Genomic DNA, 18,535 nt, shown 5'->3' with positions numbered 1-18,535 from the left:
GTAGGACGTACCAATTATGACAGATACCAGCTGTTAGCGGTCGAGCTTCTCGTCGGACACAATGTGTTACCGTGACTTTTTACCTTGCGTACATCATATTTTAACTGCTTACTGGTTTATAAGTCCGTGTATTAACTATGCGGGGATTAGGCGGGGCGCAAAAGCGTCAAAAGAGGCCTCATTCGCGTCCAATTCAGAATTGGTGCATTCCGTTGTAGTTAAAGGTGTTCATCGGAAGATTCGGCTGTACAACCCATTGGTGATCAATAAAACGTTCTACAAAGTGTTAGGGGGGGCATATACTGACCTCAGAGTGTTACCATCAGATGACTTGTGTATTCAATGCGCGAACCATACGCCCAAGTGGGAAAGTTACTTAGTTGTACTGATCTCGGCACTAAAGGAAACCCGATCGAGGTTCGCGTAGAGAAGTGGTTCCTAAAGTGGGCGCTAGCGCTCCGTTGGGGGCGATCGCGAACCCAAAGGGGGCGCTGGCCATGAAATGGGCGATTGGTGGCGTTGGCTCTAAAATTGTGTGCTAGGGGGGCGCTGAGAGAAAATGGGGGCGGTGTAGGTTTAGAAGGCAACTGCTGCGTAGTGTTGAAACGATTGATAAATAAAGCAGCTAAATAAAGCAGCAGAATCGATTCAGTCAAGGCAATTTAGGGTCGTCCGTTTATTTATTCAGCTGCACCGAAAAAGTCCATTGTTACTTGACAATGGTGATCCTGCTCATAAATGGACTAATTTAACAGTCGTCATTGTCCCCGAAAAGCGTGGTTCATTGTGTGCTGTGAGAACTACGAACTATTTGAGCAATGCAAGGTATGATGGTTTTTTAAGAGAAACTGTCTGGCGTGATGTTATTCTCTGTTTCAAATGATCCTGGATTTTCGACAGTGCTGCCACAGTGGCCTTCTTTAACGCAGAGCGAACGTTTGTAGTTGTATAATTGTATATCTGACTCCAAGAAGGTTGCGTTTACAATTCGCTGCGTGTTTCTTCTTCCGTTCGACGGACCGGCTTACCACGCCGTATGGCCTTGTTGGCTGACGTACCACGAAGCCTGTCTATTGCACACGTATTCGATGGATCACACTGACGAATATATTTTGTTTCCGTCTCCACGACTTGTAACTTTTATTGCCAATCACGTATGGTTCAAAATGCGATATCTTTTTCTTGCAATTAGCGAAGCACTTATAAATGTCTATCGACTTCCGAACTAGCAAATAATCATGAATGTATATCGACCTCCGAACTAGCTAATAATCATTAATGTATATCGACCTCCGAACTAGCTAATAATCATGAATGTATATGTACGCTGTATTACATCCGTACATATATCATAACCACAACAGATTACATGCACCAAACATCGTACGATTTATACTTTGTTATCTACGTTCACACGACAAAATATACGACTCACGAAGGCCTTATCGGGTTTGCCAACTCCTTATTGACTATTATTAAGATGGCATTATACCAATATATTTCGCGTCCATTCGCGTCCAATTCAGAATTGGTGCATTCCGTTGTAGTTAAAGGTGTTCATCGGAAGATTCGGCTGCACAACCCATTGGTGATCAATAAAACGTTCTACAAAGTGTTAGGGGGGGCATATACTGACCTCAGAGTGTTACCATCAGATGACTTGTGTATTCAATGCGCGAACCATACGCCCAAGTGGGAAAGTTACTTAGTTGTACTGATCTCGGCACTAAAGGAAACCCGATCGAGGTTCGCGTAGAGAAGTGGTTCCTAAAGTGGGCGCTAGCGGTCCGTTGGGGGCGATCGCGAACCCAAAGGGGGCGCTGGCCATGAAATGGGCGATTGGTGGCGTTGGCTCTAAAATTGTGTGCTAGGGGGGCGCTGAGAGAAAATGGGGGCGGTGTAGGTTTAGAAGGCAACTGCTGCGTAGTGTTGAAACGATTGATAAATAAAGCAGCTAAATAAAGCAGCAGAATCGATTCAGTCAAGGCAATTTAGGGTCGTCCGTTTATTTATTCAGCTGCACCGAAAAAGTCCATTGTTACTTGACAATGGTGATCCTGCTCATAAATGGACTAATTTAACAGTCGTCATTGTCCCCGAAAAGCGTGGTTCATTGTGTGCTGTGAGAACTACGAACTATTTGAGCAATGCAAGGTATGATGGTTTTTTAAGAGAAACTGTCTGGCGTGATGTTATTCTCTGTTTCAAATGATCCTGGATTTTCGACAGTGCTGCCACAGTGGCCTTCCACACGGCGTTCTCGTTGCCAGAAACGATACCATTTCCACTTGACAGTCATATTTTCCAAAATGTATGAGTAGAATATATCCGTTCTTAGTAATGATGGAACCTGATAAAGGTGGAAATGGCACTGTCCGGATTCAGTTAGAAGCCCCTGATATTTCAGCGAAAATTTACGACACGTGAAGTGTTTCAGTTCTCAAGCTTGCATGAGCTACTGGTCTAGCTAGAATCACTGGCGTAGCAGCATGTGCTGCCGCCCCTGGCTCTCGCTTAGAATGTCGCCCCCCCCCCCCCCCCCACCCCTAAGTAGACCGCAGCAACTTTCTACATAGATTCATGTTCAAGCAATCTTTTCAATGAATATTAATACAAATAATATAACGCGTCTCAGCCTCACCGTCCCAACGATAATAAGGCCAAAATTAATAAAGACAAGAAATAACGAACGAAGACAAGAAATAACGAACGAATGTATTCATGTCAATCTCTCAATCGGACAATTTTCACCAACTTAAACAGTTCCTAAGACCAGTTTACCTTCACAGCTATCTAGGTCTGACTGAGCGCTGTACCAAATCGTGACCCAGAGTCAGGGCCGCAACAGCACTTCGTCACTCCCCCCCCCCACAAAACGTTGGTCTTGGGCCCCGTAGGGTGACAAACCGGACTTCTGGGGGCTTCGCCCCCAACCCCCCCCTCCCCTCAGCTTATAGGTTTTTTACCTTTACTTATCATATATATTGGGTGCCCAGTTAATGAGTAAGCTTTTCTTAACGAAACGCGCGAAGCGCGAATTTTTTTTATAATTCTTGATTGAATCGGTCAATATGATCGAGGATTTCATATATATTGCTATGACTTTTTATCCTTTCTCTGATCATGTAATCAGATTTACCGGTAGAGCGGAGTGAGGTGTGTTTGAAAAGTTAGTAACACTCAATAATATTTAAATATCTTCGGGCGTACACCTGTTGACAGGAGCGAAACAGCACTTCGTCAGGCCCCGCAAAAAAACTAGGGGCTTGGGCTCCCATAGGGTGATAAACCGACTATCCCCCCATCATGTTGTTCGCTTTTACCACGAAATTAGTTGTACTATATAGTGAGCACGCGCCAAGCGCGAAAATTTTCAATAATTCATAATAAAATCGGTCAATAAGATCGGGAATTGCATATATATTGCTATCAATTTCTTGTCCTCTCTGCTCGCGTTATCAGATTTACCGGTAAAGCTGAGTGAGGTGTCTTGGAAACTGTAAGGCCCGTAAATAATAGGCTAATTAAACATCTTCAGGCGGACGGACCCGTTGGTATGACTTCGTTACATGATGTTATTTCGTGACCTCCGCTATATCAAAAAATATATCTAAAAGACTCACACGATTTCAAATTGATATTTCTTCACTGGCATATAATATTTCCCAGCGGGATGGTATTTGTCTTGTGAGGTTCAGATTGCTAAGACAGGAACATTCGGCGTCAGTCATTTAGGCGCCTTCGGAAAATTAAACCTATGCGTACAGCATAAGCGCAGTTCTTTTCGGCCAAGGTTTTCTCGCTGCCGATCAATCTGGCACATTTCTTGGAGTAGCATGTTACATGGCCTAAAACTTTATATCTTGGTGCGTCGTGGCGCGGTAATGGCCAACGCCGATATGCCCATTTCTATAAATCTTGCGTATTTTTTCTTGGGCGAAGAGTACCCAATAATTAAGATATTCGACAATTTGAAAGCTGCATAAATTTTCAAGAAATACTCTGTTATTTATGCTAATTCACGAAATAATTTTGGACCCCCTTCGAGCTCGACAGAGTATAGATCACTAACCTATGGATAGATGGGCAACTTAGTTGACAGTGTTGTCACACTTGAATTACCAGACAAGCCTCCTGCTGAGACAGCTAAAAGAAGCATAATTGGTCATGGCCATGGCCATCCTGTAGTTGACCAGGCCCTCCGAGCCCTCAAATTTAACAATACTGATCTTAATCGAAAGCTATTGTTGCCCTGATTCCGAAAATACAATTTAAATGCTGGTCAGAAAATCGGCATTGTTCCGAATAATCGCTCGATATAATTTCCGTTATCATGGTCAATTGGTCATCGTGTTGCGGCACTCCGATTGTTAGGAACAATTGGCATTGACGGCTATTTTGAAGTGGTTCCATTGGCATGTTAACATATTCGGAATCAGCGCGACACTAGCTTCCGATTGAGACCAGTTTGATCAAGTTTTAGCTCACGGGACGCCAGCTATAGGACTACCGATTACGCTGCTTTTAGCTGGCTGTGTACACTGTGCACTGCGTGCAGCCTCATTTTGCCGCCCCCTTGGAGCCTGCCGCCCCTGGCGCAGAGCCAGAACCGCCAAGTGGCTGCTACGCCACTGGCTAGAATACCAGACTTTGATGGAGAAACATAAATCAACCATCTCAGAATATTCCACGAGGATATGGTGATTTGATTACAGGATATACTCCAATTAATAATTCTTGGATAATCAATCCATACCGTGAAGTTCCCGAGCATGAAATGATTGAGGAGATGAATACATTGTAGTGTAGAACAATTTTGAGTTCAACCCAAGGTTTTGCATCTCCAATCATTTGTTATGGATACACAATTGAATAAAATAGAAATACTCTCACTAAAGTCGGGACTTTGTCGTCGTTGTCCTTATCCGCTCATATTTAGTAGAACGGGTTTTTAGTGCCGTGACAAAGTTTCTGACTCACAGCAGAAACCGACCTGACAATACGGGAAGTGGAAATTTAAGAATGAGATTATCCTTATTAAAACTCAAACCCAGTATGACGAGGATGGTGGTGATAATAATAATACACCAGCTTCATCCGCGCCATTGTTAGCTGTAATAACTGCAGAACAACTTTCGTTTTATGATTTAGGTGTGGTGAGGAGAGTGTCGGGGGCGCTGGCACTTTCTTCGTTGTCCAGGGGGCGGTAGCTCGAAAAAGTTTGGGAAACACTGGCGTAGAGCTATTCAAGACTAAGCCTAGCGAGGTACGCGGCGTAATTTCGGATGTGCCTCATGATCTCACTGACGAGGAAATAAGCAATCCCTTGCCAATCAACATGTTAGCTTCGTTCGTAGACTCGCCTATTATCGCTCGAATGCAGGAATCAAGATGAGTACATCAGTACTGCTTTGCTTTGCTTCTACTATCCTACTGACAGTAGTTATAATCTGATTTCTGCAGTTTAGAAGAAGGATCTATAACCCATCGCCGACACGCTGCTTGCAATGTAATATTGCACATAAAGCGAAATATTGCCACGGAAGGAAGAGGTGCACGAAATGTGGCAAAGACCACGCTTACGACAACTGTGATAGTCAGACCTCAATTTGTGTCAACTGCAAACTAGCGCACTCTGCGGGTTACGCAGGATGTCCTAGATATAAAGACGAGAGTAGGATCCAGTCCATTATGGCAATTGCCAAAGTCGATTATTGGACAGCTCGACAAATGCGTCAGAGAGAGAGAGAGAGAGAGAGTCAGGGACACAGTGGTATGCAACAACAAGTCACAACACCAGAAGATCAAACACGGCCTCCTACCTTGATACGACATGGAAGCGAACCACAGAACTACCCCAAACGGAAATGCCGACAGAACAATGTGCGCCAAATACACACGCTGCAACTGATGAAAGTTCTATTACAATCCGCAACAAAGCATTTTTCACTTTCATTGCCGAAGTCATAAAAAATACAATATTCGCCCTCGTGGCTGGAAAGGATTTATGCATTGAATCCATTGTTGAGGAATCCGCGGGAAACAATCTCGGTATAATTATTCAAGCTATACCAAGAGAAACCGAACAACCTACTGTAATAAATTTATCTGTTGATACAACTGTTGAAGAAAATCAGGTACCAGATACAAGTTTGTCAACCACTGATAAGAAACTACGAAATCGCGAGAAGGGAAAAAGGGGGCTCCAAAGGATCCCTCAGGTGAAAATAGCCAACATATGGAGACGGGTGACAAGTAGGCTAATCAACATGCCATTATCCATTAGTGGAATTGTAGAGGTATTTACAGAGAGTTGGACGAGTTGAAAGTTTTTTTTACGGGATCAAGTAATGAAACCAGACGTGATAGCCATTTAGGAAACTCACCTCGTTCCTAGATACAACCCAATGATATTCAAGGATATGAGCTGATTAGAAAAGACCGAGACATTCATGGCGGCGGTGTTTGTTTATTTATAAAACGTCAATTACCATACATTGAGATACCCGTGGACCAGAGGTCTCAAACACGCGGCCCGCGAGATCATTTTGTGCGGCCCGCGAAGGCATTTTGGGATTTCAAGTATTCGACAATATATTCAAGTATCATATATCATTTTTAGATTTAAGAACTTAAAGTTCACTCTAAAACTACTACAAAAACCGGAAATCTAAACAATTACTTCACTATCACATCACTTCTAAAACCTACCATGCGGTGGAAGATCGCTATTTCGTCACATTTCAGGTTCATGATGATAAAACGTGACCCGTCGATGATTCGTGACTGAAAATCGTGATTTCGTTTGGTGCGACCTTTCGATTTTGGATTAACTGGGTGATTAACTGAAAATTACTCGAGTTGAGTCGGGTCAAAGTTAAAATCAGAGAAGTAGGCTACTTGCGTCCCTGAATAGTGACTTGGTAATCCTACGGACGCAACAATCTATGACACTGCCATGGGGAACAGTAATATTTCAAAAGCCCGTAGCTTGCGTTGCCCAAGTTATATAGATATCTAATCAGGTCTGCATGTAAAACATTGGCATTCTGTGACCCCCGTGACGTATATTTGGTTACATCCTTGGTGTTGTTTGTTCTCTTTATCCATGTTATTATCGGGGGCGAGTAAGGTAGTGGTACGTTCCACAGCTGTACCGCCAATGGATTCTTCGGCGATTCGTCATTTCTATTCCAGGGGTTCTTAACTAGTGGTCCGCAGCCCCTTCGTGGTACCAAGCACCACATCAGGGGGTTCGAGATGCATTGTGGAAATAGGCCTATAGGCTGTGGAATATTTTCTAAGCCAATTTATTCAACTGGAAAATATTCTTCGCGCTATTTGCGATTTCATGTGAATGGGCTTTCTGATTTTTATATAGGTACCATCAGAAATTCTGTTGAAATTATACAAGGGGCACGGGAAATCTATTAAATTCAAATATTTGAAAATTTTTTCGTGCCAAAGGTACAAGGTGCCTGGCTGCAAGGTGCCGTCAAATAAGGCCTACTTGGATATTATACATTGAGTACCCCTATTATAATAGGGCTGCGACCCGCGGCGACATCGAAATTAGGAAATTGGCCCGCGAACCCATTTGAGTTTGAGACCTCTGCCGTGGACGATGTGTCGCCGATTGAATCTCAAGCTGTACAGATCGGAGGAATTAAAATTATGAATTTATACATCCCTACGAACAGACGCATATCACGCTCTCACATCGAACATTACTCGCCTTGCCATCAAAGCTCACACCAGGATAGTTACACTATAGAATGTAAACATGGAATGGCAACGACCGATTTCACAGCTTCGTTCCGCTTCGCTGAAGCTTTACTCAAGACTTATTTTGCGGCAGCTACTGTAGGATTTCTGGCAATCCAAAAGTTGTCTCCAGATCTCAGAATTTACTGAATCTAGTCTAGATCGATAGCTACTGTCGCACTGATTCCGAAAATAGCAATCAAAATACGGTCACGCTCCGTACTTAGATGAAAATTCACCCTCAATTTCTAAAATCTGCATTGTTCAGAACAATCGGATGATTGCAAAACAATGACCCATTGCGGCTCATCGATTGTTCGGACTATAGAAATTAAACATGGAACGGCAACGACCGATTTTGCAGCTTCGTTCCGCTTCGCCGGGGCTGGAGTGGAGAATTGTTTTGCGTAAGCGACAGTAGGATTTCTGGCAATCCAGAATCTATCTTCCCGAGCGCAGAAATGATTGAATCTGGTCTTGATCGAAAGCTACTGTTGCACTGATTCCGAAAATATAAAGTAAAATAATTATCAGGCACTGATCCACCTAGAATCTGTCCTCCAAGTCTGTAATATCGGCATTGTTCGAACAATCGGAGAGTCGCAACGGGTCATTGTTATGGTCATTGTGTCGCGATTACCCGATTGTTCTAAACAATGCCGATATTTCAGACTTGGAGGACATATTCTAGGTGGATCAGTGCCTGATCAATATTTTAATGTATATTTTCGGAATCGGTGCAACAGTAGCTTTCGATCAAGACCAGATTCAATCATTTCTGCGCTCGGGAAGATAGCTTTTGGATTGCCAGAAATCCTACAGTCGCTTACGCAAAACAATTCTCCTCTCCAGCCCCGGCGAAGCGGAACGAAGCTGCAAAATCGGTCGTTGCCGTTCCATGTTTAATTTCTATAGTTCGGACAATGCCGATAATGCAGACTTGGAGGGCGAATTCTAAGCGGTTCAGTGCCAGATCATATTTTCATTTACATTTTAGGAGTCAGTGTGACAGTAGCTTTCGATCAATACCAGATTCAGTTAATTCTGCGCTCTGGAAGACGACTTTAGTATAGCCATAAATCCTACAGTAGCTGCTGTAAACTAAGTCTGAGTAAAGCTTCAGCGAAGCGGAACGAAGCTGCAAAATCGGTTGTTGCCATTCCACGTTTACATTCTATAGTTACACCATATACTGCGTTTCCATGCTCGGCCGATGGGCCCATTTTCGAGAGATTCGGCCGACGAACGAGAGAATTTTGTTGCGCATTTACAGATTGCACACCCACGTCGGCCGACTCGTCGGCCATCGAGTGAATTCTTCGGCCTAGCCCATCGGCCATGCTTGCGCTGTGTCTTGGATTAGCGAATTGGTATTCGCTACTTACAATACACTTTTCGTTTCAAATTAACTATGGCTGCACTCCGGACGGATCTTGGACGCCTTGAAAAACCCGGAATTTAATTACGATTGCAATGGAATTTAGTAGTACCGGTACTGCTACGAATTACCCGTAGGCTACCGAAATCTTCGCGATCTTATCACATACGCTGCAGCCACAATTCGAGGGTTTGTTTTCTGGTGCATGGGTACCATACAAACTATACCGTTTGACCACAAACTAGGTGAACTTATTCACATTCCCCTTGGAAGCAAATCATCAACAGGACACTGGAAGTTTATGTCTGAATCATGACGACGTAACAGTAGTACCGGTAGACTACTGGACAAGTTACTATTCTGCGCTCGAAATTATTGGACCACGATATCCCATATCCATACCCCCCACCAATTTTCATCTTTTTTCCATTTTATTTTATCTTCTGTTAGTTTTAAGCAATTGGTTCATCATGACCATTTTACATGTTGGATGGATTTAGGCCTACGTGTTCAAGGTCAAAGCGTGTTGTTCGACTGAATGACCGCTACAAATCATCTCGGCTCATTCCTACCGAGTCATTTATCGCAATCTTGTGATTATTATGAAATTATTACATAAAGTAAACCAAAAACGTCGTTGCGATCGCTTCGCCCACCTAGTTCGGCCAAGTCACGGTCGGATTACGTCTGGTCATGGAAACACGGCCGACATGTACAACGCATGCGTCATGGCCTTTCGGCCGACCGTCGGCCGAGCATGGAAACGAAGTAATAGTGTCCTATATGGTGTCGACACAAGCAAATCTCACGACTCAGTGAAATTGATTCACGTCACAATTTCCATTTGGCTACATGCAATTTGACGGTCATTTTTGACCGGCTTGCCAAGCATTAAATTTGGTAAAACGGGTATCAATCGAAAGCTGACTATGCACTGATTACGAAAATATAAATTTTATTCCGCTCGTGGCCCTGGAACCCCCACAATCAGCCTCGAATTTTAATTGTTATGGAGATTGGCATTGAGACGCAACAATGCTGTCTGGCTCTTTTGCTCTTGAGCTATACTCTCTCGTTTCGCCAGACAGCATCGTTGCGTCCCAATGCCAACGTATACGATATGGGATGGTTGAAACCAGTGGCGGCTCGTGACAATATCGGGTGGTGGGGCAAGGGCCGCAAGCGACTTGTTATCAATATGACGTCACAGTAGCGTTTTTCAACGTTCATGATGGTCACATGAATTTCCCGTAAACAATGATTTTTAACGTAGGTGCCGCGAGGTTTGCCGGTGGCGTGACTTGAAGTGCGGTAACAAATGTTTTATTCATTGTTTTTTATTCAAATGATTATTTTACAAAATGTACGCGAACTAAGAATCGTTCCCATGCCACGAATCAATGATCAGGGTATCCTTAGTAGCATGCGTTATGATTTCGTGGTAGAGATTACGCAAGCGCCGAGTAAGACTATACCAAAAAATACACAGACCAACTACCTACAAAGAGCATTCGCATGACACCTTGTGGTGTTTTAATCGTTCCATGCTCAGCAATTCTGTAAAGTGTTGCAGCGCCTCCGACCTGATTTGTATATGGTAGGATTCTCGTCCCGAAAGCGAGTCAAATCGATTTGCCCTCGTTTTTCTAAGCCCGTCCGAAAGTGTTTGGTACACGATCCTGATGCGTTACGACCAGGGGATAGGCAATCAAAGCGGTGGCACCCATAAACGTAAAACATTATAAAAAGCCAGCTGTTATCCATGGAAGATTAATTACGAGTCTGCCTGCCATCATTCAAGCAGGAATCCAAGCATTGTGTTAAATTGAAATGCGAGCACATATCGCATTAAACAATTTCATGAATAAATTATTTAATCTTGATGAATTTTTTACTTTTTTTCCATAGCCATAACAAAATATATCGGTAAATTAACTGTCAGTGTGCCTCGAGTAATAAGGATGAAAACCACTCACTTTTCCTTAGCCATAGACATGGTTGAGTTACCTGGGCTCACTTTTGATTGAAATTATTCGGAAAGAACATGATGTGTACAGTCGTCCGCCCACCAGCATTAATTTATGTCTTGTATAAGTATTGTGCGCGTCGTGATTTCTTATTAGCAAAATGTTCAATAACGAGTTTATTGAAATCTGGAATTCCCAGAACCACGTCGTTGTGAATCGAGAGAACAGGAAACGCATTAAGCCTATCTTGGCCCATCCTGTTTCTGAGAAAGGTCTTGATACGTTTCAATGTGCTGAAACTGCGCTCGGATTCCGCGGATGAAATCGGGGTGGTCAAAATGATATTCAGAAAGCTAGTTACTGTAGCAAAGTTGATCGAAAGCGAATTTTCAACTAGGAATTTTGAAAGTTCACTAGTGGTTTTAACTTCCGAAAAGGATGTATTAGAATACAAACAAGTCAACTCGCTCTCCAACCGAGCAATGTCGATCATCGGGTAATAACGAGGCACGCTGCGCAGTAGTCCAGAAGGAAAATGAATTTTGTAGGCAGGGAAATTTCTCGGATTTAACAGGGCGAAAGTAACCAACTGGTCACTATTCAGACGATGTTGGATTTGGGACATCAGTATATCGCAACATTCGTAAGCCGCAATAAGCAGGTTTTGCACACTTATCCCACGACGTAAAAGTGCTGTGTCACCAGCGAAGTGTACATTCTCCCGAATATGCGAAATTGCCTCACAAAAATGTGCAATACACATTTGCGCACTAGTACCATCGGCCATACGCGACTGAAAAGTGCTGTACAGTGTATCGACGTGCATGAAGATGTCACAAAAAAGCTTCAAAAAGAACAAAAATTCTTCGTCTTCCAGGAGTCGTTTAAGCCCCGCCGCTTCACGTATGGAAGTATCATCCCAGACAGGAGAGCTCTCAATCACTGAGAAGCATTCCAGAAGCTCCACCCTACTATCTGACACTCGTTGCACAACTCTGGATTGGAAGTTCCACCGTGTTGATACGCATCTAGGTAACCGGTGCTTGCATATGTCGCGCAATAAATCAGATCGCTTTGGCGAAACAGAGAAAAAGGAGGAGAACCCAGAAAGATTTGCAAAGAATATCTTGACAGAAGATATTCCTAAGCACATTTTTTTCACTACAAGATTGAGCTGATGCGCGTAGCAATGCAAAAAATGCGCATGCGGGTAAACTTCCTTCATTAAAACTTGTACGCTATGTCGCGATCCGCTCATGACTGCTGCGCCGTCGTAGGTTTGCGCAATAAGTTTCGACTCAACTGAATAGGGCTGTAATGTTTTTTTTAATACGTAAGAAATTCCGACAGCAGTGCGATCGTCAACAGCCACAAAGCTGTGAAATCGTTCGACTGGCATACCAAATTTCGTGAACCGAAAAATCACTAGTTGTGACAAACACGTAATGTCAGTTGTTTCGTCAGACTGAATAGATAGAAATTCAGCGTCAACAATCTCGGTAAACAAATGCTGTAGATAGATGTGATATATCGAATCAAGCACATCATTTTGAATAGTCTTTGAGGTACCCTTAGCTACTGTCGCGGTGTCGAGATGTTCGCGCAAAATGCTATCCATGGAAGCCGTGTATTTAATTAGATCTAAAAATACCCCCTATTGAGAGAGCATTCCTTCTCATCGTGGCCTCGAAGGGGCAATTCATGAACTCCAATAAATTTAATGGCATCAATCACCCGAGAGAGAACATGCCTATTCTTATCTACAAGCTCATCGTTCTTGCAGACTGATACGCAACTTTCATTGAGCTGCGACATTACATTTACTCTGCCAAACAATTTATATTTAACTGCACTAGCCATGTGCACTTGGGATTTTTGGTGCGCTTTCACACGCTCTGACAAATGCTTCAGATCGCGATAACCAATTTTGTTCCAACAAGAGCCACTGCTTCCGGTACCGGCACTGTCGAATAAAAGACAGTAAAAGCAAAACAAGGCGTTTTTATCCTCGCTATAAGTAAGCCATTCATTTTTATCGAAATGCGCTGAAGAAAAGGCACGAGTGCGTTTTCCTCCGGCGTACGATTGGACCAATGGGCAATTTCTAGGCTGATACGGACCTAGTCGCTTTACCTCTAATTTTTGCTCTAAAGGCAGCTGGCTAAACGGCGTACGGAGCAAAGATTCAACACGATTCATGTTCGCACTTGACCTGACTACTTATCTGCAGAAATGGAAATGACTATAAATCGAGAGATTGCGTATGCCTTACTGGAAAGGTCAACGAGTTCGGACACATACGCAATTGTTATCTCATAGATTGGACAAGGAAATGTCATAGTGAATCCAAAACATCATTCTGAAGAACTACGGATAGCATCCTCGGAAATTCGGTCCCGGTACAGCTTGGGAGATTTTGACCTTGAGGCTGGAGATTGTCACACGACACATACGGCTTACGGTCTATAGTGTCTACTGTCTATATGTCTGCTGCAAAATCGCCTTCGGAAAATATATTACCGAATAAATACGTGGATGAAAGCCGAAAACTTGGTACACTGTTACATGAAATCATCGAGAAGTAGCCTCATGACCGTTTTCGGTATGGTACACTGTCAAAATTAATACGAATTGATCAACGCCGAATTTTGCGTAAAATTTACTGAGGAATAGGCTGATCAAGCGATAAGCTGTTAGCCGCCATCGAAAACGAAACAGCTATCGCGCTTGACAGGGGTTGTAATTGTGAGCAAATGGCCCGAAGGCCACCATTCCACGGTGAAATTGACATTGGAGAATATAAAATGAAACTAAATATTTGAATGCAAACCGAGGATGTTAGTAAACTGTTTCATGATATCATCATCTCATCACCTATCTCAGTATGGAACACAGATACACCGGCTTTTGCGTGAAATCCGCAATGCGTTAGGTAGGCCAAGTGTCAGATCAGCGCACATCTCTACCATACTCGAACTTGATAACGAAATTGCTGCCCTAATCATTGAGTGCCAACCTTGAGACTTGGCACAGCGTTCGATACTAAAATCAAGACATGCCATGTAAAAGCTCATGACGGATCTAGCTAAGGAGCATCGTTAAAATTAATGGAGACCAATACCGGCTTTGCGTGAAATATGTTTGCGATACATGACGGATCAGCACACACTCGACTTTGGAAACGGAATTACTACCCTAAACTTTGAGTAGAAACCCTGAAACTTAGGACAGTGTTAAATACCACCATCACGACATGACATACCAAGTTTCAAGAATTATCATGGTGTGAAACACCATCAAAATCGACCTATACCAGCAAAGGTCGACTCAACGCATATCACGGTATCCGAGTTCAGATATAGATACGATTGTTACATCACACCTTAGGGGCGACAGGCATATATGCCCCGGTTGCTCGGCCATTTTACGAATAGGAGAGAGTATATCACCGTTTCTTAATTGTGCGCGGCTTTGAGAGAATAGATAGTGAAAGCTTGTTATGAGCGCTACCGGGGCAAGCCCCGGCTGGCGGCTAGGCATTCACAAAGCGAAAACACAGAAGAGAATTCGATTTTCGCAGAGACTTCTCTATGTATGGGCATTTGCAAGCGAAAGCACAAGAAGAACGCGGGTATCGCTGTGATCTCGGTATATATTGAGCGCTGTGCGTCTATAAATGGTTAAATTGTTATTGAACAGAATTTTAAGTGGGGCAATGCCCCAGTTGCCCTATAGGACGAGCCGCCACTGGTTGAAACCCTCAAAATATACTCGGCTTCGTCAAAGGAGCTATATTTACCCTATATTTTCAATTATCAATTTCAATCCACTATGACGCCAGAATTAAATATTCGTGACGTCGTGGCGTGTTTTATAGAAGGGCCTTGTTTTAAATATGTTTGTTTTAAATTGATTTTTGTTTTAAATGCAACGCTATAGTTGTTACCATAGTGATATATATAATGTACTATTGACGGGCCTCTTCAGTCACTTGTAAGACTGAGTAAAACGCGGAACAAACTTCGAAATCAATAGCTGATATTTTGCCAAATTTTTTATGGGACTATGTGGACTATGTGGATAACACAATATCATTATATTCAAAAGATACAACGTATACCAAGCCAGAGCAAATTAGTCTCATTATGCACTACATGCTACATTGTAACAGCTACATGGACGGCAATATATTTAGCCTATATCGTGTGTCTGCTTTCTTCTTGCCATACAATCCCGAAGTATAGGATTTTCTGCGGTCCTTTCTTGACAGTCATATGCCTATTAGTTGCATCATTGTGGCTCTCAATTGTTGTTAGCGATTTAATATTTTGATTGAAATCTCTCTAGTCTGCAGCACAGTCAGTCGGTCAAAATCCGAATGTTATCGTGTACTACACGTCGACTCAACCTGAAGAAAGCCGACACGAAAGAACCAAATACACATTTCCAAGGCTACAGTGGGCCGATGAGGAGAACAGGTGAGAATTAATGCCGTTTAAGATTTGATGCGAACATGTATAACTCTATTTCATTTCCACAAGACCCACAGCATCAACACTTTGACACATCATCATCAGAACAGCATGCAGACGGTCCTGCGCATTGGCATGGAGCGTATATGGCGCAACCGAACGATGAATTGCCACCGCCACCCCCCTACGCACCTGGCCACCAATATCCAGACGAGAAGCGTATTCCAGACCAGACATGGGGTAATCGCGATTAGTAATCGTCACAGCATTTTCAAGTAATCGTAATCGCAATCGATTACATTCGAAAAAAATGCGAAGTAATCGTAATCGTAATCGACTACTTCCCATATCTAATCGATTTCTTTGTGAAAGAAAGATTACTTTTTATTTGTACAAGGACTATGACATAAACTTAACATTCGTGAACAAGGAAGAGATATTATACCAGGCTCGTGATAGCATAAACGTCTGATTTTCAAATGCCATTGCTCATTATTACGTCAGAAGTAGCCTATTAGCTTTGCTAGTCATTGCGGAAGATGTATCCACAGCAAATAGATATATTCGATGTACCTACATTAGTCTGATTGTAAGAACACCCGCCGTGCTGTATATCAGATTATCAAAACGTTCCACACGCCAGTACCTCGCAGCAGGATAATTAATCACCACTCTGTCTAGTTTAAAATAGTAACTTGTGTATTGATGTTTGGTTAATGGTTATGCTTATAGTTAAACGCAGTTTGACCGATGCTGCTTGGCGAGCAGTAGGCCTATGTAGTACGTGCGTTCACCGGACAAAGATTTGAAATTTTGTACTCGTCAAATACAACATTACAGTTTCCACAGCGAAGCATTGAAAATAAACAGTTGCATCATAACCGAACCGTTTTGGCCGTTTCTCGTAACGGCAGCTTGCAGTACATTATCTGTATAAGTTGAAGACAGAATTTTATGTTCTCTGCATCTTATTCTCATATGACTCTACTTGAAACGGGCGCCAATCCTCATTTCACAATTCTTTACTCAACATTGGGACCTGCCGTCATAGTCATGGGCTTATATATCATGTTAGCGTGGGTTGAAGCTAGAATCAGGACCAAAACAGCAATTCGTCTCCCAGTCCAAACATTGCTCCTTGGCCCTCATAGGGTGATATTTTCAAGTTAAAGACTGAATTTCGTCATTATTATTGGTAATCTCATTTTATTATTATTAATAATTTTTAATCCTTTCTCTGCCCAGATGTTCAGATTTACCTGTAGAGCTGGGGGCACGTAATTCATAATTATAACGTCTGGTATCCTGTTTTACTTTAGTGTATGTTGTTAATTCGTGACCTCCAGTCTGTTATATAATCAAAAGATATTGTTGTATCCCAAAAGTAGCAGACTGAAAGAAAAACTTTCGTGGAGACGCAGACACAAATTGTCATGTCTTTAATGCTCTGTGGGTGCCCGGGTGGCATTGTCATTATGGGCTCAGATTGGAAGGACCGTGGACTATTAATCACGCCCACCCAGCTCGGCTATTGACAATGGACACATACCCTAAGTTTCGGCCAAGGTCTCTCTTTAGTAGCACACTTCGTGAAGTCGCGTGTTGGTCGAAACTGCATACGTCTTTTGGTGTATCGTGGCACGGTATTGACTGGAACCTAAATGCCTATTACTAGAAAATAGGGTTGCATTTAAAACAAAAATCAATTTAAAGCAAACATGATTGAATCATGTCTTTTTTTAAGCCATGACGTCAAGAATGTGGATTGACATTGACAATTAAAAATATAGGGTAAACATAGCTCCTTTGACGAAATATCTGTCCTATAACTGTTGACCCGACTATTTTGAGGGTTCCAACCATCCTATATCGATGTACGTCGGCTAAATCGGGTGGTTATTGTCCGTATTAGGCTCACACAACATGTTTTTTGAAAAGTATTTACACAATTATGGCATAATTTTACAACCTAAATAACACAATTTTTTTTAAATTCTTTGTTCAAAACATGTTTTAAACAAAGTGTTTTAGACAACCATTTGCTTTAAATGCAGCCCTACTATAAATAATGTAGGCTATGCTTTTTTTGTTAAGGGGAAGGCGTATACGTTTCAAAATCAAGCTTATCTAGAGAGAATTCTCAAGTCAATTTAATCTGTTGAAAATACTCAATAATTTATGTTGGTCTGCGAAATATTTTGAGTCCTCTTCGAGCTCGCTCCTCACCCTATTGGGAAATTTGGGGTGCGGCAGTCGCGGACCTGGCAAGAATGCAAATCGTGCGATAAATCGTCCTCTATAAAAATGAGCAATAGGTAGGCTACATTATGACGCGACAAGCAAATGACGCATCTTTTTTAAAGGAAGTTTGTTATCTCATTAAGCCTTTTCAGCGCAATCCATATATTGTCTTCCAATATAACTTCTAAGATGCAAAATAAATGTAATCGTGAGTAATCGTGATTACTTTTCCAATGTAATCGTAATCGTAATCGACTACTTCCTGATTTTGCTGTAATCGTAATTGTAATCGTAATCGCATCATTCAGAAGTAATCGTAATCGCAATCGATTACAGTCATGAAGTAATCACCCCATGTCTGTTCCAGACTAGTATTTCGAATGGAAGTCATTGATCCACACTTTTGAATCTAATATCCTATGTCTTGTCACTTCGATTGCTATATGTTTACTAAAATATGTATTATTTAAGATTAGATTAAGACACACTAGATATCGCTAAGCTAATCTGACGGACTTGAATTTTGTCCAGTAAAATTCCTTGTCATTTAAGATAGTGATATGACAGAATAGTTAACACAGGGAGAGCCTAGTGTGAGAATCAGTTTTCCTGCCGCCCAGAATGGTCTTCGGATTTCCAAGCGTTAAGTAACGGGATGTTACTAACTGCCTTTCCATCATTTTATTTTTTGAACATTGGATCGAGGCTTTTGA

The 18,535-nt window shown here is 42.3% G+C and overlaps 1 protein-coding gene and 1 long non-coding RNA gene across 2 annotated transcripts in view; one reads left to right on the top strand and one right to left on the bottom strand.

The window, feature by feature from the left end:
* The window catches only part of LOC145452595 (uncharacterized), a 140,677-nt gene extending 124,869 nt beyond the window's left edge, over positions 1-15,808 (top strand). The window contains exons 6-7 of the mRNA XM_080330787.1: positions 15,457-15,587; positions 15,651-15,808. Of these exons, the coding sequence (XP_080186913.1) occupies positions 15,457-15,587; positions 15,651-15,672 (153 nt within the window). The 3' untranslated portion in view covers positions 15,673-15,808. The remainder of the gene's footprint in view (positions 1-15,456; positions 15,588-15,650) is intronic.
* On the bottom strand, positions 1,111-1,600 carry LOC145452619 (uncharacterized). Its single transcript, XR_013919444.1, has 2 exons — positions 1,291-1,600; positions 1,111-1,254 (listed from the first exon to the last, which is right to left on the bottom strand). It is a non-coding gene; the product is annotated as an uncharacterized LOC145452619 (long non-coding RNA).
* Positions 15,809-18,535: the final 2,727 nt, after the last annotated feature.

Source organism: Botryllus schlosseri, chromosome 12 (assembly GCF_051294905.1).
Source record: "Botryllus schlosseri isolate E-star chromosome 12, Bs_hap1, whole genome shotgun sequence".
Classification (NCBI taxonomy): Eukaryota; Metazoa; Chordata; class Ascidiacea; order Stolidobranchia; family Styelidae; genus Botryllus; species Botryllus schlosseri.
The sequence above is the reverse complement of the archived record's forward strand: the minus strand, read 5'-3'. Positions and strand labels throughout refer to the sequence as shown.